The sequence below is a fragment of the Rhopilema esculentum genome, chromosome 3 (assembly GCF_057945365.1).
Source record: "Rhopilema esculentum isolate cy_ngs chromosome 3, ASM5794536v1, whole genome shotgun sequence".
NCBI lineage: Eukaryota > Metazoa > Cnidaria > Scyphozoa > Rhizostomeae > Rhizostomatidae > Rhopilema > Rhopilema esculentum.
The window spans coordinates 7,011,081-7,036,977 of NC_142817.1; the positions used below are offsets into that span (position 1 = coordinate 7,011,081).

A 25,897-nucleotide genomic window follows, 5' to 3' on the forward strand; every position below is an offset into this window, starting at 1 on the left:
CCGTCTTTTCATAACGAGGTCATGAATTTGCCAATGAAATTTTCCAAGAATTTGAGTCATAAAACCTACCAAAATTGAGTTTTGAAATGGCCCATTGGGGGAGTAAACGTGCACCTTTTTCAAATATTGCCTGTTTACTTTGATTATAAGGGTGGCGGTGGAAACTACTGTTTGCAATGGCGAGTTGCGCCATAATCTTTACATCATCATCATAAAAGCCAAAGCACCAGCCCAGATGTAAACACTCTGCCTTCATATTTTTGCTGGTTCAATCATAGTTCAATTAAGCATTGATATTGATACAATTCGAAATTATCTCCTTTGTAGTTTGGATTTGCCCTCGCAGTAGTACGAATGCCTTTCAGATTTAACAAAAATGGACTTTGGGAAAGTCTAACCTAACTAGTAGCTATGGTCTCCAACATCTCAATGGCCCATCCCGTACATCGCTAGTATAGCGAGTGCCCATAAAATAATAGCCATGATAAATCGCATTAATGCTATCAACTCAAGCTATCCCCACCCAACTTTGAATTTCTTGGTGTCGCCCCTGCTCCATTTCAAGAAGTACTTTCTTTATATTCGGGTAAAAGCCATAAGATCTTCAATACAAATTTCTCTCAGATACAAATTTTTTTACAAAGATAAACAAAATAGAGCTTTAGATTTACCAAACTGAAAATTTTCAGTTTGGCTTTTAGCTCAAAATTGCCAATTATCGGTCTACAATTACAAATAGACCTCGGTTAGCATGCAAACTTACTTCAAGATTCCTGTTTTATGGACCTTATAAATTTATGAATGCGGATAAGCTTCTCAAAAAAAATTTTTTAATCAAATAAAGGCAGTCATTATGTTTTTCGAGAATTTACTGTATTACCATTATCTCTTCAAGAGGTGGGTATTGCATTTTACAGGAGACAGGGGCGGCAAAATATCAATTACCATCCAATTCCGACAACAAGGCACAACTGTCGAACTTGTATAACGATCACAAAATATGGTGGTTTCTTTCGAAAACAGGAGCTTCGAACAAGAAAATGCATTTAATCAACTCACATTTTGATATTAACATTATATATTTGCATTAAAAGCATGACTTTTTGATATTAACTTTCGAGTAGGATTTATTTTAGATTGTAAACAGTGAATTTTAATTAGAATAATTTGTTTTTTTATAAGATTTTCTGTAAGTATTTCAAGTGGAAGGCCCCTTGAAAATCAGCATTGCTGAAGGGCTACCCTCCTTAAGCATTTGAAATGAAATGAAATGAAATGAAATGAATGAAAATTGAAATGAATGAGTACTTTAAGAAGAAACTATATCCACTCCAATTTCTAACAAGTGTTTTTATCTTTTCTCTAGTAGCGCGCCTAAAATTTTCTCCCAAGTGATTCTCCAGATACCCAGATGAAATCAAGAAGTTGCAGCATATAGAGAAATTATAAAATATATTTTTAGATGTTCATTGAATTTACATGGCTAAACATTAGCGCAAGAAGTGTGCTTTGTATCAAAAATGTGATCAATTTGTATCGACCATGTGATCACTCCAGGACATTAGCGCTTTGTATCAACAATGTGATCAATTTGCATCGACCATGTGATCACTCCAGGACAAACATGTGATCACTTTGGATCCACCATGTGATCACTTCAGGACAATCATGTGATCGCTTCAGCATAAGCACCTGATCACTTTGGATCGACCATGTGATCGCTTCAGGACACTCATGTGATCACTTCAGCATAAGCACGTGATCACTTTGGATTACCCTTGTGATCATTTCAGGGCAATCGTGTGATCATTTTGAATCGATCATGATGTCACTAAAGTTCTATAATGTTCAATATCATTGAGTCATTGAATAAACAATGTGATCAGTTAGGATCAATCATTCCACCATTTTCGATAAACTCGGTGACTATTTTGGTTCATCTCATTATTTATTTTGGTTAATCGTGTGGTTATTTCTTCTCAGATTGGCTAGAAGCGATATTTTTAGGCAAAATTTTGTCTAATGTCAGCATGAAAATAATCCTTATTGATCTAAGGATCTATTGATCAATATAACAATAAGTAATATGGTTAACTGAAACAGTGCTAATTTGATGTTTGTGGTGGAAAGTCTATCGAAGCCCGCAACCAGCAATTCAAACACAACAAGGGAATGAACAAAAAATGCTTAATTTAGCATTGAATCTAAAACAAGAAATTTTTCAAAAAATATTTTAATGTAGCAGAGAAATTGCCTAAGAAACAGGTTGCCAAATGGTTTTTCTATATAAAATTCAAATGATTGACAGAAAGCTTTCTATATCAGGAAAGTTAGTTGGTAATCATTCAAGTATCCGAAACCTATTACTCCAACAAGTTGGTTGTGAAATAAGCCAATTTGGTACAAGGTACTAAATCACTTACCGACAAGTTTCATCGTTAATACAGATTTATTGCAGACTGTATACTTCAAATGCCTTCAGCATAATTTGGCATTAAGACTCGTAGATAACACGGTATTTTATAATGTGAGCGACAGTCCATCTTTCTCTGTGAACATCCAAACGACCTTTGACTTATGAAAATGGTTTAAAATTTACGAATGCATTGATTTTGGCGCGCATTGTGCGCCTTGCATGCTGGGATCCACACTCTTCTACACTTGGGAATGTTTCGTAGCTTCGAACAAAATACACCGACAATGCAAAAAGGCGAGCCCAGTTCTTTAAAGAAATCCTTCAAGAAATAAGATCATGCTCCAACATTTAACTCTATTATGTTGGGAATACGTTACTGCCACGTCACTGCCTTATTAAATAATATTTGAAATTGTAGCATCAGAAAAATCCAGCGTTGCGCAAAATGAAGCTTTAATAAGACAAGCGTGAGCAAGCAAATGCTTTGAGTTAGCTCCGAAGGAGGATTGCAGTCAAAAGTTCTTCGAGATGTAGATTTTTTATTACGGAGCTGGAGGCTCTTGTAAAGTTTGTATCCCTTTTGGCGTTTCCTGTTTTCAAAATACTAGTAAATGGCAGCTGCATTTGTAGCCTGCGTCATAAACCAAATCAAATATCGAATATTTCTATTTGCTACTTCGTTTGCTGTCCCAATGTCCGAAAATTATTTCCGTGACAAAATTTCTACAAACATAGAGTCAAAAACTTGAAAAGGGTCAGATCTAAGTTGGTCCTGACCAGAGTCACCGAGAGAAGGGGACAAGGGGGAAAATTGCCCCAGTGCCCCGAGGGCTAGGAGGTCTCATAAAGCAATGAATTCCATTCCAAAATGAAATTATTCAAGCGCTACAAAAGTATGCCTAAAAATAGTAAAGGGTTTTAAACGATTGCAAGGAAATTTTCCGAGACGCGTTTAAAGCTAGTCTGAAGTGTTTGGTCACAAAAGTTTCTGCACGCTGAATATAAAGTAACCCTGGTATGTAAACTACTATAAAGATGTTAGCTTCCAGGTTTGAAGGCCAATGACCATTAATTTTGTTAAAATGCTAGATTAGACTTGGACTGTAATCTGAAATATTGTAATCAATAAAAACTTTAATGGAAGATTTTAATCTGATACAAGAAACCTATTGTACAAACACCGCCTTGTGTCTTACACCTCAGTGTTCAAATGGCCATTCTCAGTGTCCTTTACAACATCATTGTAAGTTGAAAAGATTATATTAATGTAATCTTCTAGTATTACTTGTAGGTGTTATTATTGTATTTGATGTTATGGAAGCAATGAAATTGAAAACTGAATTACGTAAATTTTAGAACCAGAACCAAAGTACAGCGACTTGTTAGAAGAAAGCCTTTACTTATGTGGCCAACCTGTAACAGATCTATCTTTTTCATAATGCTCTATGATGTCATTTTTTCAAAATCAAAAAGTTCTGGTATCTAATTTGATGACGTCATCACATTGCCACTCTTCAAGGCTCCGCAGAATATGTTAGGCCTAGAGCCCCGTAGAACCAGAATCGGGCCCTGACAAGATACCTTTTAACCTAAGCATTTAACTGCGTGCATTAGCTGCAAGATCTGTTTATTTGCTTTATTGCTTTGATTCTTCAAAAATGAAATGGCCTGAAAGTTCCACCATGAAATTTTCTCACCAACAACAATTGCTGCACTGCATGACCGTGTGCGAACATAACAAGGTTAAGTAGAAATTAACGTCTAAATATGACATTATTTAGAAACCATTTTCAGATACCTTTTAAGTTACTGTATGTTACATTGTATAAAGATTGTATACTTGAAAGGAACTTTTCAAAAAGCTGTTCTCGAGTCATCAAATAAAGTAAGATGGTTAAGACTGAAAATCCACTTCAAGCAGTGATTGGCTGCCAATTATGTAAACATAGGCCCATGGAAACATCTTTACCCAAAAGCTTATATCAGTCTCTTTATGCAAATTAAGTGCTTAGATATAGAAAAGCTGTATTGCGATACTCTCTAGCGATCTTGGTTTTCTATTGGGTGAGTTAGAGCTACATTTTGGCGTGCGCACAAAAATTATTGTAGTTTGCAGGCAAGACGTTGCTTCTTTTATGGAAGACCTAAACCTTTTCCACGATGCATGTATTGTTTAACCAATATTTATGTTCACATTTTCTATTTTGCGCAAACCAATATGTATGTTTCTTGATGAACATATACAGGTATTTTGTTCATCCATGATTGTCATAGCGTAGTTGATGTTCATATCCTTGAGCTGAGCTTGTAGTGACCATTGTCGAATGTAATCATGTCTTCCATTTGATCAATTTCATAACATCTTCCATTGTCTCCGTATCCCCAGTAACGAAATCAACAACACTTTCGTAGTGTCCCCTCGTTTTATGTGTATACGCCCTGTATTGTAGTTAGTTCAGTTAGAACATAGTCATAAGAAAAAACTAGTTTGGTTTCGTTAATCGATGGATGGATTTACTTAGTGACTACATTGATCGCCATTCCGATGTACACTAAAAGCTCGTTTAAAGGGCCTTTGTAAAGGAAGCAACGCATTGGTATCTGATGCATAAGAGACAACATTTAACAAGGCGATTAAATTGATAAAGTCAACACTTTTAGTTTTCTTTGAGCTTTGAACATATACCATACTTATAAGACAAGAAACAGATCGTTAGAAATTCTTAAATAACTTTTTGAAATTATGATATTTTCAAGCTACAAATGAATATACAATATTATTCACAAGTTTTTAAATAACGTTTACTTAAATTTATGTCAAAGTATTTCAAAAAAGGTATGAAAGTTGTACTTAAATCTACCAATCAAAAAATATTACACAGCCTTGTTACCCAACACGATCAAATCCAAAGAAGATATCGATTAAATCCGTTGAAGATGATACTCTCGTGAATTAGTGAATATAAACAAAACTTTTTCCATGTATATTGTCTCAAGTTAAAGTAAGATAAGGGTGGTCAAGTTATCATTCATTTAAATTGGTAAACATTACTTTGTGGGTCAGCTAATTTTTCGGGTTCATGAATTTCAGATTCTATCTTTAATCTCAAATGTGAGAAAAGTTTAAACTCAGAGTGATGTTTTACATGAAAAAAAAAACATCTTAAATGACGAAAACGTTGCCAATATTTTGCCCGAGAATCTAAAGCAAGGGCATTTAAGTTAAGCCACAATTACGCTTATGACAACAGCTTGACTGGACCCTTTTAACTGATGGGGGGTTCCTAAACCTGTATCTTTAACTTATGTAGGCACCGTCTGGGCCAGAGTTGAAAGCCTTCTGAATCTGAACAACATGGCAAAGTACTGTATAATTAGCAAAGTTTTTGCTATATCAAAAAGGTTTACATATATATGTAAATCTGGTTGTAAGATTAGCAAAGGGATTGTTTGCTACAATTTTCGTCTTCGTTAAAGTATGAAAATTTTACAGAAAATCTATGTATACAGTAAGTTGATATTCCTCGGCACCGCCTCACAAGCATTATGGGATACTGTTGCACTGCAGGTTTTCACAGCTGATTCTACCTTTGTGCAGGCGTACCTAGCTGCCTTGAGAGCTCCAGTAAGTCGGCGTTGTCGGCAGCATCGTTATTACCGGCCGAAGCAATGAAGTTCCAGTTTGCTTCTGAGTCTCTTTTCGGGACCTCCTTTGCGTTTGCATTTACAGCATCCGGTACAATGTCTTTTATATCCGCAGTTTGATCCGGTGTCTGGACATTGGCTTGTGCCGCTTGTGGAGCAGGGGCCTGCACAGCTGTTTGTGCCGGGGTTTGAATGGCGGCTTGTTCCAAAGCAACCACAGGAACCTTCTCCGGTTCTTTTGTTTTGCTCTTTCCACTCGAATGTGCTTTTTGCAAATCTTCAACTATAAGAAAATAATAATGTAATGAAATTAAACTTCAGTATTTATGTTTACAAAAAAGCTATAAATAATAAAGATGTTTTCAAATTCAATTCTTTCTCATCATAGTGAATCGCTTAAGAATCACTGTTGTAAAATTAAAGCTGATGTACCAATTTTACGTAAATTCATAAACACTTTAGTCGAGTTAAAATAACTTTCCTGCAAATAGACCTCATGCTAACCTGCATCACAGAGTGTGTGTTATCTTGGATATATATTTATTTTTAAGAAAAACCAATTCAAGTTTTTTTTATAAATAACTGCAATCCTGATAATACTTTCATTACTTTCAGTTGGCAGCGATTATTTGCAAACTGTTGTCTTGAAGATATACAAATAAATACCTGCACATCCGTAAAGTTCCATTCTTGAACATATTCCATTATTCCAAGACTTGGGGAGCAACTTAACGTATCGTCCAATTGTGTCAGGTGAAAATTTATGATATTTTACAGTGAATGTATCTTTGTTGCCCTCTAGAACCGACTGTAACAAACAAGATCAAGGAGAATAATGGCATACAATAAGTAGATGATAAGAAGAACATAACTCTCTTGAAAGGTGTAAAATTATAAGTCATGCCAACTTGAAGAAGTTAAGGAATGGTGCGTCAAAATGATTGAAGAAATCAGAGTAGGTAACGATTGCTAAATTGAGCACAGAAATAATGCACCATTATCTCAATATCATCAAGATGTGTTGGGCATTTCAACTCTACCTGCCCATTTCATCTCGATGATCAACGTAACATGAACAATTTTTCTACGGATTTCCAATAAAATACTAAATGTATTGAAGAGGGGGGGGGAGAACTTTTAAAAGTTTAAAGTCATTCAAAACATGAATAGTTTTGAGTTTGCTCTACTGCAACAAACAAGGTGATATAGCCAAGTATTGACCGCTATGCCCTATCAAAATTCTCCCTCGCATTATAATTGAACCTGCATTTCTTCTTGATCGAATAGCTCCAATAACACAGCCCTGTGTAAAAAAATGTAACAAGCCCGGCTGGCATTTTTCTTCATAGGGGATAGCAGATAAATATGGCAGGGGCAGAAAAAATTGTCTTGAACAGGCAGGGGATGGGATGCTGTGCCACAACTGGAACGTAAGACCGACTTGGGCCTAAAAAATCTCAGTTTGCAGGGAACGTGGGGAAATAGAAAAATGCTAAGATCATTCGATTTTCTCGAAAGGGCACAAACAAGTCCTTAGTCCCCCAACGAGATGGTTTTCACCGGGCTTGTTATACACAGGTTTTCAAGTATCTACAAACTAGCTTAGCAGTTCAAGTATCTACTAAAGTTATGTCTTCCAATCTTCTTCTTTCTTCCTTACCTTCTTTCCATCAAGATATGTCTTCCAATCTTTGTTGTCGCTACTGAACTGAAGCTCATAACTCTTGACGAATCTATTCATGTCATCAACCTTTCCTTGCGTTGCAACCTTCGTGAATAGAAAATCTTCACCGAGATCCACCGCAAAAAACTGTTTGTCATTGTTTTGGGTTGAGCACCATGCATCGCTTACCGTAAAATTCTTCTGTGCTGTAGATGTTTTGATGTCTCGGGTTTCCAAGAAACCAGTTTGGATACCAATAGGCTCTTTACATTCTTTAGCAGCTGCAAGGAGAGAACATTGGCAAAGCATTTAGAGTTGTGTGACTTTGAAAAAGGCATTGAAATTTACAGAAGCTTTCTGATGATCAAATGAAGTTTCATAAGAGCTAAGTTTAGGAGGATCGTTTTTCTCTTGATTAATTCATTTGGATATCATTCTTTGAGCTTTTGCTGATGCTGGAAAGTCTCTTGGTATCTCGACGATTTGGAGTTGAACTACTAGGTAAAGGCCTATATTGTTTCAAACCATTTTTATTCCCTTGGTTAAACTAAAAATTCAGCAAAGGGTAGGTCTCAATCTTCGTGAAGCCACAATGAAAGAGTACTGTTCAATCTTTCCCAACCCTGAAGCCTTGCTCTGTTCCTTTATGTGATTATCTGCACAGCCATGCCCTAAATACTGTCAAGATAGGGAAGAATATCCTGATTATATTGTGATCGAACGCCTTTTTGTTTAGATTGCAATCAAACATCTTTCGATGACATCAAAGTGCAATGGATCTGCTAACCTGTACCCTCAACTGATGTCTTCTCATCTTGGGGCAAATTTACCATTGCCGGATGATAGCAGACCGGTAAACAGTAATTCTCATTACATCAACATCTGCATATTAATCGGGAAGACCGATAAGGCACAACACTGTTGCTTTTTAGACAGCGAGTTGTCCAGAACCACATTTCCCCATCGTATATGGCACTGAGTAAAACTGGTTCATAGGTTCTAAGTGATGACAAGGGGTTTTTTCCTATTCATCCCCTGCAGAGACAGACGATTATGGTATATTGAGCGACCTTCGACGATGCACCAACAGTCCGATTCGCTCTCAATGATGTGGGAACGTAGCCTCTTGCCTGATTCACTGATGTTTATGACATGCTTTTCTGAGAGAGCAATTCTTGCATTGGAACATCGTTTCCAAAGAAAGTTAATGCCAGCTAATGATTTTCAAATCAAGCCAGGCTATAACAAAACCTTGAACAATTATCTTGAAATTGCTCACAAATATTTTGCTTCTCTTTTTTCCTCTTAACTTAATCTGTCCATATTCATATCCTTCCTATTCATTTTTAAAATACATTATGAAATTTGCTTTGATATGATGTCCACCTTTATCTTACTAGAGTTCTAACTTTACAAAATGGTGCTATCGTTTCTAGCAACGTGCTGATTTCTAAAAAAAATTTTATCATAAAACTTGCTTCATTGTTTGTACATTTATTTAGAATAAATTACAAATCACTTACCCTCTTTCTGTGCTGGCTTCGAAAAACTTAGGCCAATACAAGCCAAAACAACCAAAGCAGTTAACTGATGCTTGATTCCTTCCATATTCTGCAAAACGTTCCTGTCTCCAAACCTTCGGCTCTTACATCTGTCCATCCAACTCTTTAAATAAATGTAAAATGAATGCTAGGATTCTCACTTAAAACCTGCAAAGCTACCAAATTCGCTCTCCAGCAGAATTATGGCCCTAACAAGAGCTGTTGATGAATAATTACGTAAGATCAAATAATAATCAAACCGTCAGCCGTAGCCACAAGCGCAAAAACGGATCAGGGATTCATTGACCTTATGATCAAACTGCATCTTGTTTTGTTGTGAAACAGGTTGTCCGCTTGAAAGCAGAACAATGGGAACTGGTTTTCCGGCGATATATTTCCCGGCGTTATCTACCAGCCTCTTTTTCGACCGGTGATGTCATAGGACTTGAAATTATGATAATTACAGTAGGATGCTGCTAAAGGGGTCATAACAGTAATATGAGCAGTATATCTTGGCTTGCACTAGGCGTTGACCCACGCTATTTCAGCTTGTTATATCCCGACGGTGCGCTAATTTTTACCCCGACTCCATTTCCACTTAAAATTTGCGCGACCTGATGTTGAGATACAGATAAATTTCAAGGAACATGAAGAAATTTTTGAAGGAGAAATTCTTTTACCACTTCTTATCTGTAAGGGGAAGCCATTTTCAACAGGCCTGCAAGAAAATCTTCAAAACGAGGTTTCTGTCAGCTCTCTTCGATCCAATGTTGTCACGTCCCAAAATTGGATTTTGAAAGTTTTCTTTCCAAGACTGCGCGTTAAATCGCGATAAACTGCGTCAAATTCTTCATGTTTAATTCTGAATTGCGTTGCCATTGGAGTGGAAAATTTTACGTGATCTAGCACGCACAAATAACGCGATTCAAAGCGCACAAATAACGCGATTCAAAGCGCACAAATACCGCGAGCTAACGCCTGAAATCTTTTGTATTTCGAATTACAATAAGATTAAAAAAAAAGATGTTGCGGACTGTTGAAACTCTTGTCAGAATCCTAAAAATACAAAGCTTTGCATCAGGTATAAAGGATGGCTAAGGTCGTACCCTTTTTGTAGAACTACAGGGAACTTTACTACAGTAGAATCCCGTTATAATGTACTCGGTTATTACGTACTTTCGGACAAAAAACGTACTGGTGTGCTTGGTCCCGGAAAAAGGTGTGCTTGGTTTTAATCAATTTTTACTTACCCTCGTTACAACGTACTTCGGATATAACGTACTTAATACGCTGGTCCCTTAAAGTACGTTATAACCGGATTATACTGTATATACTTTTCTTTATAAGAATATTGTTTACAAGGACATTCAGGCTTAGAACCATCCAATTCTTAAGAATATTGCAAGAATATTGCTCAGCCTCAGCTCGCATATTTTTGTCGCATTTTACAGCACTTGCGATTTTCATGCTCTGCAATATTTATCAAAAGAGAATCGCACGACTGACAAATATCGTCTTTTCAAAAAGCGTGGTTTCTTTATCAGTGTAAGCAATATTCTTATGAAACCATATCAAATTTGAAAGAATAGGAATACCTCAAGGCTGGACAAAATGTATAGCATTCTTATAAAAAAGTGTGATTGGGAGAACGATGAATCAAATAGTAACTATTGGAGAAAGTTGCCAGATATTGTCGAACAAACAAGAAACCTCATATTTTTTTCAAATAATTTCTATGAGTCTAATAATTATCAGCAAAGCAAACTTCATGGTCTAATTGTTGACTTATCACAAACCCTTTGATTTGGGCCATTATAATATTCATATAACAAAGAGTTCCTTACAAATGTGAATGCATGAATCCTTGATGTCCAATGAAAGATGCTAGCTAGATTCGAATGTTTTGTCCAGGTTCACGAACGTTATAAACCACAACAAAATAACTGCCATTTGAAAGGAAAAGAGCTTGTACTCACGTGGCCAAATCACAAGCATTTAGTAATATTTTCAAGTCTTTCGACAAATTTATTGGTATTTTTGGTTTTATTTCATATCATATATTCAAATAAAAAAATTCTAAAGACAGATTTTTATGACATTATCGTCATCTAAGGAATCTTTTATCCACACCCAAATGTACTACATCATTTCATCGTAGCTCTTATAAGTCTGCACTACAATGCACATGCAGTGCACCCTATACGAGTGCCAAAGAACCTGGCAAATAAATACCAGCTAGGATAACAAAGAGTAAGAAAAATGAGAATAAGCTTGAGAACGACAAAATGGGAAGAGGAAAGAAACCTTCCAATTCGAAAAGGCAATTTCATGCGGGGAACAAAACAGAACTGCTACGTTATTCTACTCGTTATGCATCTTTATCAAATTTAAAGATTTTTGATTATTTTATATGAAAATATTCTTATCTACATTGTTACTTGTAATTCTTGGAAAAACGGCCAACAGAAGAGGAGCAAATAAAAGAGGGAATAATGAGGCTTGAGGTACAACCCTAGAGAACATTAAAAGCAGCACATAGAACAAAAGAGCCAAGATAGCAGGTAAAAAGCTTGACCGGTATTTAACACACTTCTTGAAGTAACTTAATAAAAGTTAGTTTTGTTATTTATAAAAGTTCTTTCCAACATTCAGTGTCAATTAATGTCAATGAATAGTAATTCACAACCTTTGTTTTCCACAGGATAGGAAACTGGCTGTGGCATACAGTTTTTTGAATCTTTTTTGGGTAACCAACATCAATTAATTCTATTGGGGAGGGGGGGGGGACCAACAACGAAAGAGAAAGATACTTTTATTCAAACGATGACTTAAGTTACCTTTATCATAAGACAATATTAATACTACGTTAGAACTCCTGAAAACAAGTACCAACATTAAATCTGGTACCTATGTTAGAAAGAATTAACTCAAATGCACAAAAAGTGCCTGGTACCAAATGCTAGTCGTTGATCGGAACCAACAAAAAGCCATGTTTGAAGCTAGAACAAACTGGCTTGCACAGCTTTTGGTCGTGGATGTCCAATTTGGTCTTGAAGTTTGCAGCGAATGCGACATCCAGGGCTGATGCGCGGCCGCCCTAGAATGTCACTGATATGTATAAAGGCATCCCCAATTCCATTAATGCGCAAAAACCCGTACGTGATCCTCCATTCTGTTATTTCTCCGATTACGAATGCTCCAGTGTTGGCTATGTTGCGTAGAGTATCAGCCTGTTGTTTCTTCTTCTGCTGCGCCTCTCTTTGTTTGCGTTTCTTTTCAAGTCTACAAGCACAAAAGACGTTGAAAATGTAATACCTTGTTCAGTGGCGTAACGGAGATCTGGGGCCCTAAGGAATAGCTGAGACAGGACAGGCAAACACAATAGCAAAATATACAAATTATAATTTTTCTATTTAGGGGGGGGGGGGGGATGAGCTGAAGTATAGAATCTTCAATTAAAGAACTGTTAAAGATTTTGAAAATATGTTGCGCTTGAGCAAATCATGAAAAGATAGTGGTAAAAATAATTTGAGGGCCCTTCTTGATCGGGGCCCCTAAGTTATCGAACTAAGGTGCCGTTAACTGTGTTACTCCACTGACCCTATCCATTAAATGGTCTTCAAACATTTTGCTAGCTAATTATTGAACCTTTTTTAAAGATAAATCGTGAATTAAAAAAAATTAGTGTATTTAACACAGAGAGAAACCCTCACCCTGGATAACGACGAATGAATCTGAGACATAGAAAATGATAAAACATTTGTAAGGTGTAATGATATAAACCATAGGGTCATTACTTAGGGTAAACTAGCAACGGCAAAGAAAATTGGAAAGGCATATATCACGTCAAGTGACAGCTTTGCTTGGTTCATCTTCGCTTTGATTTTCCCCAGTATATCCTAACTTAGTTATCAATCTAACGCTTCAAGAAACTATTGGAACAAGTCGCCATTTACCAAAATTCACCTCAGGCAAAACTTGGATAAAATTTATAGACATTCTCGCGGTTGAAAAAGGACTCTATGAGTGCATAAGATTCGTTCAGTACAAATCAGAATTTCAACAAACAACAACATCTTAGTGTTTACACCCGTTAGTGAATGGCAGTTAAGTCTATATACCTAAATAGATTCAGTCTGAGAATATATGCAAAAAGAGTGCAAATGTCAAAACAAGTTGTCCAAAAAACCCGATAGATACTAAGGTCGCAAAGAATTTCCAAATTTTAAGAAATCCATGAAATGATAAAGAAAGGCCATTAAAATTAGAATGAAAAGAAATGATGGGTGAGACAAATAACAAAATAAACATTCAGAAAAATGATAAAAATTGAAAACACATCGAAAAAATTCAGTAATAACGAAAATGTACCTCTTTAGTCTCTGCTCTTCTTTTCTGCGCATGCGCTCCTCGTTTTGCCGCTTTCTCTCAGCCTCCTTGATCAGCCGCTTAACTTCTTCCTCTCTTCTTTTCTCCATCAACTCAACAACTTGGAGGCTAATAATTTTCTCTTGACTCAAACCAAAATTACAGATTCGCATTTCACCGCCATTACCAGCAAAATGCAAGGAAACCAATACATTGTCTCCCATAAGCAGACCATACACACGACCGCTGGAAATAGATATATGACACTGCGGGCGCTCCCAAACATTGTCATAGGTTTCATGATAAGAAATCTCTTCTGAATTCACGTCATAAAAAAGAGTTTCAGTTAACTGGATTGAATCATAACTGCTGTCCACATTATGTTGCATGCTTTGTACTGCTAAAATATCACCGTTCAAAACACATTTGGTTCCATTATTCAGTCGCTTGCCCAAACCAAATTCCTTTTTCTTCTCTATCTTACCTTCCAAATCCCATAATTCAACTCTTTCGCCAATCCAAATGGCAAACTTCAAGCTCCCGGGTGCGGAATCGAGTGCTACGGACCACTTTTTAGGGTACAAAGTACTATCTTTATCAGGATTCGGAATAAGAGTTAAAAGAGCGCTTGATTTCAGATCGAAAACTTTTATACTAGTGTCGACTTTTGCAGAAGATGCAATATTAAAGTAACCTACATCCTTGACACCTTGCCGGACAAACAGATATCGTTCCTTTACTCCAAGAAGTTCCATCGAGCAGAAAGTCTGAAATCGAAAGGAAATATCATCAAATGCTTGAAAAGCAGTAGTGGCTTCGAAGCTTTAAAAATCAAGACCAGAAAACACTTCCAGACGCTTTAACAGTTGAAGAAATAATCACGTTTTGCTGATCTGTTACAGGATCTAAAATCAGTATAGAAAGCAAAATTGTTAATATCTGATAAGGACTGTTAAGGACGGCTACAATTTGTTACTTGTATATTGTATATAGTAGGGTATATTGTTTAGAATACTAAGAATTCAAACTAAAGTTGAATTCACACTGGACGCATCACAGCGCGGCGCGTCATGACGTTGACCAAATATGGTTAGCATTCTCGGCAGCTATCCGCACGCAGCGCGTTTCTTCAGCCACGCGTCACCGAGCGTCAAAGTTAAATAAATTTAACTTTGACGCTCGGTGAGGCTTCAGAACAATAGAAGACCTAGAGAATAATGACAGCCAGAAACGTAAACAAGGAGCTTCTGAAATAGGCCATTATAAAATTGTATTGCTTGTACGATAAAGTATATTTTGACGAGTCTCTCTGATTAAAGCATTCTAGAAGGAAGGAGGAAGGAGGCTAAATTCTGAAAGTAACAAAAAAAATCACATTTATTAGTTTATGATAAGTAACAGTATTATTCGTATTTAGAGTCTCTGTCTATAAAGTTGCCTCGTCGATGTTCAATTCAACAATGATGTTCGGTCATCGTATGTTCCGTTTTGGTAAAAAAAAAATTTCAATCACTCCCCGTTAAGCTTTCGATACCTTCCAAAGATGTACTTCTGAGAGAAATTTTTAATTTATGGAAATTATGGGGAGTGTTGATAAAAATTAGTTGTTTAATTCTGGCAGGAAGGGAAACCCCATGAATCCATAAAGTCAAACATTTTGCTAATTGGAGTAGACCTTCCAAATCTTTAAAATCAATAAAAATGTCGGTTCTCTAATGAATGCTTGAAGAGAATCGTCTTCCTCTCAAAACATTGGCCAACCTCTCGAACCGAAATGTCGAAGAAACCTCACGCGTCCAGTGTTAATTCAGCTTAAGGATCGAAATGGAAAACTTGATTTAGTTTCAACCTCAACTAACCTTCTCAATAGTCATGGTGGTATCGTCGCCATCATTGTTGATATCTACGATAATTACGTCATCCTCTTTTTGAACTAGCAGCTTCCTCTCCTTCTCGAATTTGGTAAATAACAGTCTTTTGGGACCATCTCTACAAGACGCGCCTAATTCAACTACGGATGGCTTTCTGTAGGAAATACTGTGGGAAGTGTGAAGTTCAATGCAGCAACAAGCATTCTTCTTCAAAAGTAATGCAAAATGGTCATCTAGAAGAGCCACTGAAAGTGCGAAGTCATCTCGATCTATGCAGTGTCTCTTCACACATTCGAATGTTGATACATCATAGATTTTCACTAGTCCTTCTTTTGATACACCACGGAGCAGTACAGCCAAATGTTGCCCACTTAAGCTTGAACAGCTATCATTGAATGTATGGAGATAATCAAAGTCTTTACTCGAGCCTTTCAAAGCTTTGCAGTAATAGCGTCCAGACATGAAACCTTTTGGGGTCTCAGGAACCGATACATAATCACCCTGAAGCCATGACACCAGTTCTTCTAGCATAGTGAATCTATGTAACATAGTTTGAAAAAGTTTTCTTACAAGTTCCTTTAGGTAGAGTGTACTAGAAATATTTTGATTTTTAAACAAGATCTCGAACAGAATCACGTGGATTTCCAAGTAGGCCAAGTAAAGCTCTTTCCGCCTTAAATTCTCGACATCAACAAATCGCTTTGTTTTAGCAATAGAGCCCATCTTCATTTGTGGCTCACCGTAATTGTTAAGCAACATTTCAAATATTTTCTCCATCACAAGATGGGGGAGCAGTCTTCCAGTGTTTCGAACTAAGCTTGATATAAACAGACTGCTTATCCAATTTTTCATGCTCGTCAAGTCATTTAGAACGTCCTTGGCGTCTTCTTCTTTCGGAAATGCAGCATAAAATTTCTCTGCACTTTTCTGGTACCTAACAAAGTGAGGGAAATATAAGTGAGAAGTGTCTGAGTGTTGAAGGTATTCGCACAATTTTGTCAACTGAGAGGTAAAGATATAATAAATAACCAATCTAATACAGCAGCGATGTTTTATATCTTTATAAGTTCACTTTCAATATAAAATACATATAAAAGAAAATGACAAAAAGAATGATAAAACTATGACAAAAAGGGCAGGTTGAGCTTCATTTCAACATACATTTCCAAGGAAAGTTTCAAAGTTAGGAAATTACTTGCTTTATAGACAGCCCTGATAATTTCTACTATCTTAATAATTAAAGGCAATTATTCACTAAACGAAAAGTATAATTAAAGGAAATCTTCATTTAAAAATTAAAATGTTTCATACATAGACTTTGAAGCACAAGGGGCAAAGTGACTTCATATCTTCCAGAATTTTTTTCTTTCAGGGACTTATTGAATTTTTGTTAGGTTGTGATGACTTGGGTTCTTTGGCAAAACAACTTGTTAAAAATGTCAATAAAATGGTCAATAGAAATGCTCAATATAGTTTGAAATAAAGGGACTCATATGGCCATATGTGAATATTGAATAATGAAGTGATAGCGATTGCCTTGTAAGTATATTTTCTTTTCTCCTACTTTTTACTTCAGCCTGAAGACTTTCTAACTGTGCATAATTTGTTATTAGGATTTTAGCCTTCTGATTTTTTTGTTTTGTGAACCTGGCTGCAAAAAATTGTTATACTTAGCTTTGTAATTCACGTAAAAGAAAGTTTGTACACACATACTTGCTGTGTACTAGACAAGATAACATAGATACCTAAGCTTAGCATCATTACTCTCTTTGGCACTTTTCCCAGCTTTAACAGCAGGAAAATACATGTCATCTAGTGAGGAATCCCATTCATCACTGTCATAATGGCCCAACAAATCATAGACATCTTCGTCATCGGACAGCATTGGAGAAAAAATGTTATGCATGATTCCATATTCTTCTAGAACTTGTACAGCTTCCAAGAAATGTGGACAGACAGCAGGAACAGGGTTTGATTCGTCTTTATTCTTGTCTCCTGCCAAATAACAATATTTATCCATATATTAATCACAAGTTGCTTTTGTTGAATAGAACAGGGTGGTTATAAGTTACTATTCTGAATGTCACACCTAATGTGATCATCGAGACAATGAAACCAAGAATTAGCAGCTTAGAATATTCCTGTCCAATACACAAAAAGGATGCACAGCTCTGCCTTTACAACATCAAACATTTTATGATGGACCAGTAATCAGTCACTTTGTATTATATTGTATTGTATTGAATGATTCATTTAATGTTAGATGCAAAAATAGTGGAAAAACAATAATTCAGACTAACATGAAGCAATTTCAGGGATTGCATAATACAATTCATTTACCGCAAAGCAAAAAATGCATCTATTTTCATGGAGCCAAGTTTTAATCAGATATTTCAATTCAATTGAATTTTGGGCTGTTTCGATTTCTTTCTGAAATGAGTTCCAAATTTACAACTCTTGGAAATTGAGTGACCTGATTCAATAATTTGTAGCTCTAATCTTCGGTATCAAAAGGGGAATTTATACACCAAGGATTTGACTCATTGATTTTGGCGAAATTAATCAAAATAAATATCTAAAAAGCCAATGTTGCTAAAGTGGATAAGATGCATGCTGTTTCAAAAGAACACTTAATTCATAAATTTTGAGACCAGTAAACATGGACCACATGAAATATTCTGTACCTACTTGCTCTTAAAGAGTTAAGTCTGTAGCACAGGTATATTTAAGGTGCAGCTGACAGCTTTTTTTTGTGAAATGCTGCGGGTTTAAATTCCCTTTAAACAATCTTAATCGTGGTTGAATAACAAGCAAGCAAAAACAACTGATGTTTATAGCACCACAGGCTGCCCATTTTAATATTTAAAAGCTGCCATATTCTATGAACATAAACAATGCAATATCTGAGTGGAAATAATAGCCTAAAATACAAAATGAAAGAGTAGCAATACTTAGAGTATTAATTTCATTATTAAGCTGCGTTTTCCAAAATCTCAAAACATATTCTGATCTTAAAAACATGCTTTTTAGTAAGGTAATAACTGAGTAACCTTTTCCTGTACTTTCTTCAGTGGTTGCACAATCTGTCTTATCCTTGTCATTTCCATTACAAAGATGCCTACAAAGATTTGAAACAATTTGAAACTTTCTGACGAAGAAAAATTGCAACTAACAAAATTACATGGTACAGAAAATGTAAAAAATATGTGAATGATGGTTACAATAACTATGAAATGATAATGTTATTATTCTTTGAAAAGTTGCAACTAAATGATCCCCACAATCATTGAAACTAGAAATAAAAAATATGTTAAGAAAACACAGAATATACAACAAAATTGGTAATAGCCGAAGAGTGGTTTAATTTTCATTCCAATTAATCTCTTAAGAACTTTAATTTTCATCCTTTTTTATATGAAAAAAATTCAGAAAAGAGAGGAAAAAAAAAACAAGAACATTTATATGTTTCCATATACAATATCTACATTCTTGACTCAAAACCTTGAGTATCTGAACTTTTTAATTGCCAAAAATATTATGTGCCCTTAGGTGTGAAAGCAGAAATAGGGCAGAAAATTGGTAAAAAACTTTGTATTCAAACAATAGCCTTTTTACAAAAAGAACATGAAATAGGGAGGGAAAACCAGAATTTAATGAAGGTCAAATAAATGAACAAGCATATGAATGAAATAGACAGATAAAAAAACAAAAAAAATAGCAACTCGCATGCGAGAAGGACAAAAAATCATAGCAATATGGAATACTTCTATGATTTGTTGTCCCCCTCGGAGAAGTATGGAAGTAACACAAACAGGGAGAAGTGTGGAATATACTATCAAATATACATACAGTGGATTTTTTACATCTTTATTCCATTCATGACTCAGCCTCTTTTGCCATAGATTAAACAGCTTCTCAATTTTTGCAATAATTGAGAAAAGCTTTTCATATGATATAACATCCTCAACTGAACTTGGGTGCAAGTAATCTTTTCTCAAACTGACATCAGTGATGAAATGGCTGTCAGGAAGGTTGTAGAAAACTTTTGAGTAGTACATACTCTTGTAAGCATCTTCTTCATCCTATTGTATAGGTGGATAAATATACATTAAATTTCACAAAAGCATATATATATAAACAATCAACTTGATCTCTTTTTGGTGTGCTGCTACTAAACTGTAAATATACACATTTAAGTAACCTCTACTCAGTGTTGTCGGGCATTTGAAAATAAACAGATAAATTTCTAGGTGGGAACATTTCTGTTGGGATGCAGGAAAAGTAGATACAGGCCCTGATGAGTGATCACTTGCAATCGCGCCAGCACTTGTGCAACCCAAACCATGCAAATGTTTGATTGCTCTTGCAAGACGGTAAATTGGGAACCACAATTCATCTTTTGTAACCGAAGCAAATGACATGACAGTAAGCTGAATAAACACCTATTATTCCAACTATATATAATAGGAAGCTAAAATTCAGGAGCAAAGCAAAACGGCAACGAGAGTCCAATGTAATTCAAAATAAATTAAATAGAAGAAATACTAATATTTCGCCCAGGCATACAGGGCTTCATCAGGGTAAATGATAGGCGTGTACCGGATCAGGATTTTCAGAATCAAGCCGGAACCGGATTTACCGGATTTCTTCGTGGAATATCCGGCCGGATTCTACCAGATAATCTGACCATTTATAGAATTTTCAGTAATAAAAAGTTTCGAGCCACTTTGCGAAAAAAATGTATACCGAGAAGATCAAAGAGACCTATTCAGGGTTGCTAGATTGAATTTACAAACGAAGGCTAGACTGGTGAGCAATTTAAGCCAAAATGCTCATTAAAAGGCCAAATCAAAAACTCTCTCAAGAATCCATCGAGCAGGCACTGGTTATATTTCTACGCTTGTGCCTGTTAGATAATTTCTTAACTTTGATAAGAATCTTACTTTTTTCCAAAACCCTTTGCTGATATCAAGATAATATTTAGGTTAGGTGATAAAATTTGAAATTTGGTTAACACTTTGTAGTCAACTACTAATTATTCCATGAATGTAGTAATTACTCATTAATTTTGGACGCCTGCTGAAAAGGCAAACAAGGTCAAATTTAAGTAGTAAGCAAAAAACAATTTTTCGAGGCAATCTAAATCTAAAAACCAAAAATGAAAAATTTGGCCGAAAAAGCCGATCTGGCAACCCTGGACCAAATTTGTGAATTATATCATCCAGTCTTCCTGTTTTTTTATGACGAGCACTTTCATTTCAAATCTGTTTTCAAGGCGCTTGTTTTATCGTTGATATTGTTTAGTTCTGGAAAATCCATTTTTAATCATTGTACGAAGGGAGTCTGACTTGGTTTTCCAAATATTCTTAGTTATGATTAAAGTTCTGGAAAATCCGGCAACTGGCCAGATTTCGGAAACAAATCCGGCCGGAACCGGACTTTCAAAAAATCAGCGATCCGGCACCGGATTATCCGGCCTACCGGATATCCGGTACATTCCTAGTAAATGAAACAAACAAGTAAATTAATTTGAAACATGAGATGGTGAGTGATACCATATTGGTTAATGTTGAGTGAGTTTTTTTAGAATAGAAACAATCATCTGAAAAATTCTATAAATATTTCAATAACGAATTTCAAAATTTCCAACATAACAAAAACAAATTTCCAACTTTACATTAATGCTTGTAATATAATGCTTGATATTTCTAAATGATTAACATGCTATATATATATATGAAGTCTCCCTAATAAATATAAGTTTAAGATGTGACAAACATGTTGCACTTAAAGCAATCTAGGAAGGTGTTGAGGCGCAGACAGGTGATTGCCAGTGGCGAAGCCAAAGGTCCTGCTTGTCCTGCCGGGCAGGACCACGAATTTCCAAAGATAACAATTTTTAAAATATTAAAAATTCATTCATTTTATAAAATCACTATATGCCTGATTCAAAGGCATTTCTTGTCTTATTCTACACTTATACTTCGTGGCTGTGCCCTTTTTCAATTATGAGACACAGGGTGACTGGAATGGAATTTCGAGTATCCCGTTCGTAAATTGATATCGTCAAAAATTTAGCCCTGTGGTCAGTCCTGCCCAATACTCGTAGGCAGGACTAAACCCTATGTTTGGTCCTGCCCAACAATAGGCAAACGCCTTGTAGCCCTGTTTTTGGTCCTGCCTCACAATAGAAGAAAACAATGGCACTCCTGCCCTTCAGAAATGGCAGGACCTCAGGTCCTGCTCTTTCATGAAAGCAGGACCTAGGCTTTTGGAGCCCTATGTTTCGGTATAATTTGTTGATTTTCTGTGGTCAAAGGTCACAAAGAATTTTCACTCAGGCCATAGTCAGGCTTAACTATTTTGATATCATGGATAAAACAAACTGTAACCGTCATGATTCTGCTGCTGAAGAGGTTTTTGCTGCTAGAAGCTTCGGCCCTACACTGTCGTCACTTGATTGATACAAGAATCGATTGTTTCAAGACGAGTGGTACTTATGGAAATCAAATTGTTTAGGGTCGTTCTGTTGGTCCTATTTACTGTAAAAGTCAAGAATATCACAGACATCGCGAGAAACCTGACATTTAATAGTTTTCTCTCAGATTGCAGAGAGCAAAGGAAGTCATATTCGAAGGCCTATTATAAACAGTAGAAAAAGTTTGGCGCCGCCGCCGAGACAGAATCTTCGTTTTATTGTACCAGGAAAGTCGAGATGGAGGGGAGATGGAGTGTGCATGACAGAAAAAGGGCTTGCTTAAATTTAATTTCAGCGGTTCATCCTCCTGCCTTAAACAGGAACTACCACACAATTCAGAGGTCCAGATGAAAAGGACGCTTTGAAAAGAATGAAAAGGAAAACAATGGTAATTACTGGGAGCTTTTGTACTCGGTGACTCAGATTGTATTGTACTGGCAAAATGTCAGGGGTCTCCTCTGATATTCAAATCAAATTGATTCAAGACCCTATCTACCGTGCATCAGACATATCCATGTTGTGACAAAATATTTTTACTTTTTTTAAATAATTTGAATCAATTATGTTTCCAGTATGTATTACAACTGTATATGCCTATCTGTATAAGCAATTTCTTTTTAGTCAATGATTTTCCAAATTTTTCAATCAATGAAAACATTTTCAAATGTTACTTATTTTAGAAAGAACTTTTGTGATGCTCTTTTAACAAGGATCCGAACCTTCATCCCCTTTTTTCCAAAATGTGGCAGTGAAAAATGTTTCACTGCAATCTTGATTTCAACATATCCAGAAGGGCGTTTCCCCCTTTTCCGAGGGTCTCTAGGGCGTGGCTTCACGCGATTTTTCTGGGGGCTAGGCCCCCAGACCCCCTTAGGGCAGGACCACCTGTTCTTAGTTGGCTTCGCCACTGGTGATTGCCCACCTCAAACAGCCAGCCCTGAACCTTTTGCGCTCATCTGGCAAAAATGTCTATATGACCTTTGTGATGTACATAAAATTCATAAACAAAGCACATTTACTTAGGTATGTAATATTTCTTGGAGTGCACAAAAGATCATTGTAATTGTTTGCTTCCATTTGACATGAAAGTACAAAAAAGAACCTTAAAACAAGATCATACGGTTTTTGTAAACATTACAGATGCTTTAAGCGTTTTTATTATTATCAACATATTTATAAATAGCTGGCTTGATAGATACACTAATTATACAGATCAGAATTATATTTGTTCATTATTTTAGATATCACTAAACCTTCTGATGTATAAGGTTTCAAGGTTTAAATTTGATGAGTAATGGGCAACTTGGGCATTGCTTGAGTTTATTAATGCATTGCTAGGAGCAGCTGCTATTTTCAAAAGTATTTCCATGTAATAAATCAGCTCTTTATTATTTCTTGATAGATTCTTTTAACCTCCTATATTGTTTTGGGTTTTAAAGCATTAGCTCTCTATATCCATTTTAAGTTGATTTCAAATTTTTTAGATTTGTCAACCAATTCCTGATTTTGTTAAAATTGCTGAGTGATTTAGTGAAAGAGGGTGCTCTTGAGTAATGGCCCTACAGAGAAGAAAGTTCACGAAGTTTCAGTTGTTTTGTTTGGAAAGTTAAGTCTAGTCGTCTTTTTGACCTTTTTCAAGTTGAGAATGGATGTATAATTTTCCAATAGCTCAGATATATTCATACTATTTATTTATTAGTCTAAAATGCAATCATGTACAGTATTTTTTTCAATGTATTTGTACATATGCTAGTCTTTTATTCTCGGTGTTAAAAGTTAATTAGGTGGAGCATCACGATAGTGAGGAAATCTCTTGGGCAGGATAAGCATGGCAGTTAGGCCACTCGCAATACATCCGTACAGTGGGTAGGCCTCATCAATATTTCAAAACTTACGCGATAGTAGGTGTATTCATCCCACCAGTCTTCTTCATCGACATCAAAATATCCATACTCATCATAATCATCGTAATCTAGGTCAAAATATGCCATTACTTCACACTACAAGTGAGCGAGAAACATCACTACTGAAGTGCCTCTTCCGCCATTGCCATGTCTTGACAGGACTGAAACAGATTAGCGTGGAATAATGCATTGCGCGCTTAAAGCGCGGGAAATGACATCCCGAGAGTGAAATCGGAATCAGGTTCAAAAATATTTTTGCAAGACTCTGCACGCAGGCTAGGAATTAAATAAATCAAATTACTTTCATTCAACAACAAATTTTATTAACAGCTTTTAAAAGTATAAGAATGATATCTAGCAATTATAAAGTTTATTGTAGGGTTACAATTTCCATTAAATGTTGCCTAGGACATTGAGACAAACCCAGAGGTTTTCGGGCCCAGTCTCCTCGGAAGAGAGGCATATGCTTCCCCTATATTCAGTGGCGCAGTGGGAGTTAACTTTTTGGGGGGGCAAAGCTGAAAATTTTCCGATAAAACTATGATTTTTCCGACAAATTTTTTCTCAATACATTCCTTAAAGATTACCCTTGCTGCATATACTGCAACACATGATACTACAATATCACGAATGGATCTGGAAATCGTTAACGAATGGATCGTTCGTTATACACCTTCAAGTTCAACAATAGCCTTTATTCTAATAAAACTTACCAAATATAAATCGCTATAAACAAAACTGCAACTAGTTGTAAATTTACACCCTACAAGTCTTCTCGCTATACTAGACAATAAACTGTCAAGTTAATGTTTATAGCTGTTTATAGCAAAAAGTTTTTTTTGGCAAATTTTAAATCGCATCATATTTACTTTGCATTTATTTATGCTAAACCTTAAATAGATATAACGCGTCCAAAAGAATAATTTTCTTTTAACTGAAATTTATATAAACTGTTACTGAAGCAGCATCTTTCTCAAAAAGGTGTGGCAGCATACAAATCGATGATGTCACCATGGTCTATCGACTGTAAAATATCACTTTCGACGTTGATTGTTATCAGAGAGGAAAGGCGGTCTTGTCCCATCGTTGACCGTAGCCGATTTTTTTACAATCCTCAGCTTTGAAAAAGCTCTTTCATAGTTTGTTGAACCTATTGGCAAAGTGACGAGAACCTTGTAAAGAAGGACCAGCTGTGGAAAGGCACTTTGCAGGTTATACTTATCATCAACTGAAGAACTGAATGGAACTGAAAAGTTTTCTCTTTCTCCTGCAGCCGGGAGAGGGTTGCTCTTTTCTCTAACTTTCCAAAATTTATGGTAATTATTGGCGAAAGAGCTGTACTCATCTCCTAATTTTGAATTACACTGTACAGAACTGCCTTTCAATTGTTTTTTGAAAACATTCAGGGTTGAGCAAGGCAAAATGTGTCAAAATTGCCTTATGAGACGTGAATCTTGTATCCATTGAGTTGATAGCTGTATCTACTATCACGATGATATACGGATTCCCTATTTCCCTCTAATTCATCTATGCAATTTTCCCCTGGCATCTTTTTCTCTCTGCGTATTCGTCGCTCGACAAAATTTTCCTCTTCTAAGTCATGGCGAATATATTAACTTTTTGCGTCTTCTACAACATCAGCGAATTCATTTCGAAATGAACTGAGTTGAATTTTAACTGTCGGAAATGAGAGTTTATAAAATAACTGAGACCAGAGCGTTAATTTCCGTTACAAATTTCAGCAATGCGATGATTCCGATAAATACTCTAATGAAAATAAGTAAGAAGGGTTGAGCATACCCTATTTTACGACAGGTTTAAAAAATATGCGACCTTTTGGACAGGATCGATAAAAACCCTAGATTTTGTCTAATACTTCAAATTTTCCGACAAACGTTGGATTTTCCGACAATCCGACAAAATTTTTGCCAGGGGGGGCGGCTGCCCCCCCTGCCCCCCCAGCCACTGCGCCCCTGCCTATATTATTGAAAAGCTGAAATTGCTTTCTTAC

At 36.0% G+C, this 25,897-nt stretch overlaps 2 protein-coding genes across 2 annotated transcripts; both read right to left on the reverse strand.

Annotated features, from left to right (window-relative positions):
* Positions 1–4,777: 4,777 nt before the first annotated feature.
* Positions 4,778–9,539, reverse strand: LOC148960524 (coagulation factor V-like). The gene is made up of 4 exons (XM_089113090.1): positions 9,248–9,539; positions 7,722–8,005; positions 6,728–6,869; positions 4,778–6,344 (listed from the first exon to the last, which is right to left on the reverse strand). The coding sequence occupies exons 1-4, from the start codon at positions 9,381–9,383 to the stop codon at positions 6,001–6,003; spliced, it is 906 nt and encodes a 301-aa protein (XP_088969216.1). The 5' UTR covers positions 9,384–9,539; the 3' UTR covers positions 4,778–6,000.
* Positions 9,540–9,796: 257 nt separating this feature from the next.
* Positions 9,797–24,047, reverse strand: LOC135692937 (uncharacterized). Its single transcript, XM_065211288.2, has 7 exons — positions 23,878–24,047; positions 19,354–19,586; positions 18,555–18,622; positions 17,250–17,499; positions 15,493–16,438; positions 13,637–14,400; positions 9,797–12,547 (listed from the first exon to the last, which is right to left on the reverse strand). Exons 1-7 carry the CDS (start codon positions 23,971–23,973, stop codon positions 12,265–12,267), a joined length of 2,640 nt encoding a protein of 879 aa, XP_065067360.2. The 5' UTR covers positions 23,974–24,047; the 3' UTR covers positions 9,797–12,264.
* Positions 24,048–25,897: the final 1,850 nt, after the last annotated feature.

Excerpts from the sequence above, each read along its gene's own strand:
- LOC148960524 (XM_089113090.1), bottom strand. The coding sequence starts at position 9,383 with ATGGACAGATGTAAGAGCCGAAGGTTTGGAGACAGGAACGTTTTGCAG. Across the intron at positions 8,006-9,247 it reads GAAGCCAGCACAGAAAGAGG|CTGCTAAAGAATGTAAAGAG; the intron begins GTAAGTGATTTG and ends CTCTCCTTGCAG. Across the intron at positions 6,345-6,727 it reads GGAACTTTACGGATGTGCAG|TTGAAGATTTGCAAAAAGCA; the intron begins GTATTTATTTGT and ends ATTTTCTTATAG.
- LOC135692937 (XM_065211288.2), bottom strand. The coding sequence starts at position 23,973 with ATGGCATATTTTGACCTAGATTACGATGATTATGATGAGTATGGATAT. Across the intron at positions 17,500-18,554 it reads TGAAGAAAGTACAGGAAAAG|GAGACAAGAATAAAGACGAA; the intron begins GTTACTCAGTTA and ends GTTATTTGGCAG. Across the intron at positions 12,548-13,636 it reads GAAGAGCAGAGACTAAAGAG|ACTTGAAAAGAAACGCAAAC; the intron begins GTACATTTTCGT and ends TTGTGCTTGTAG.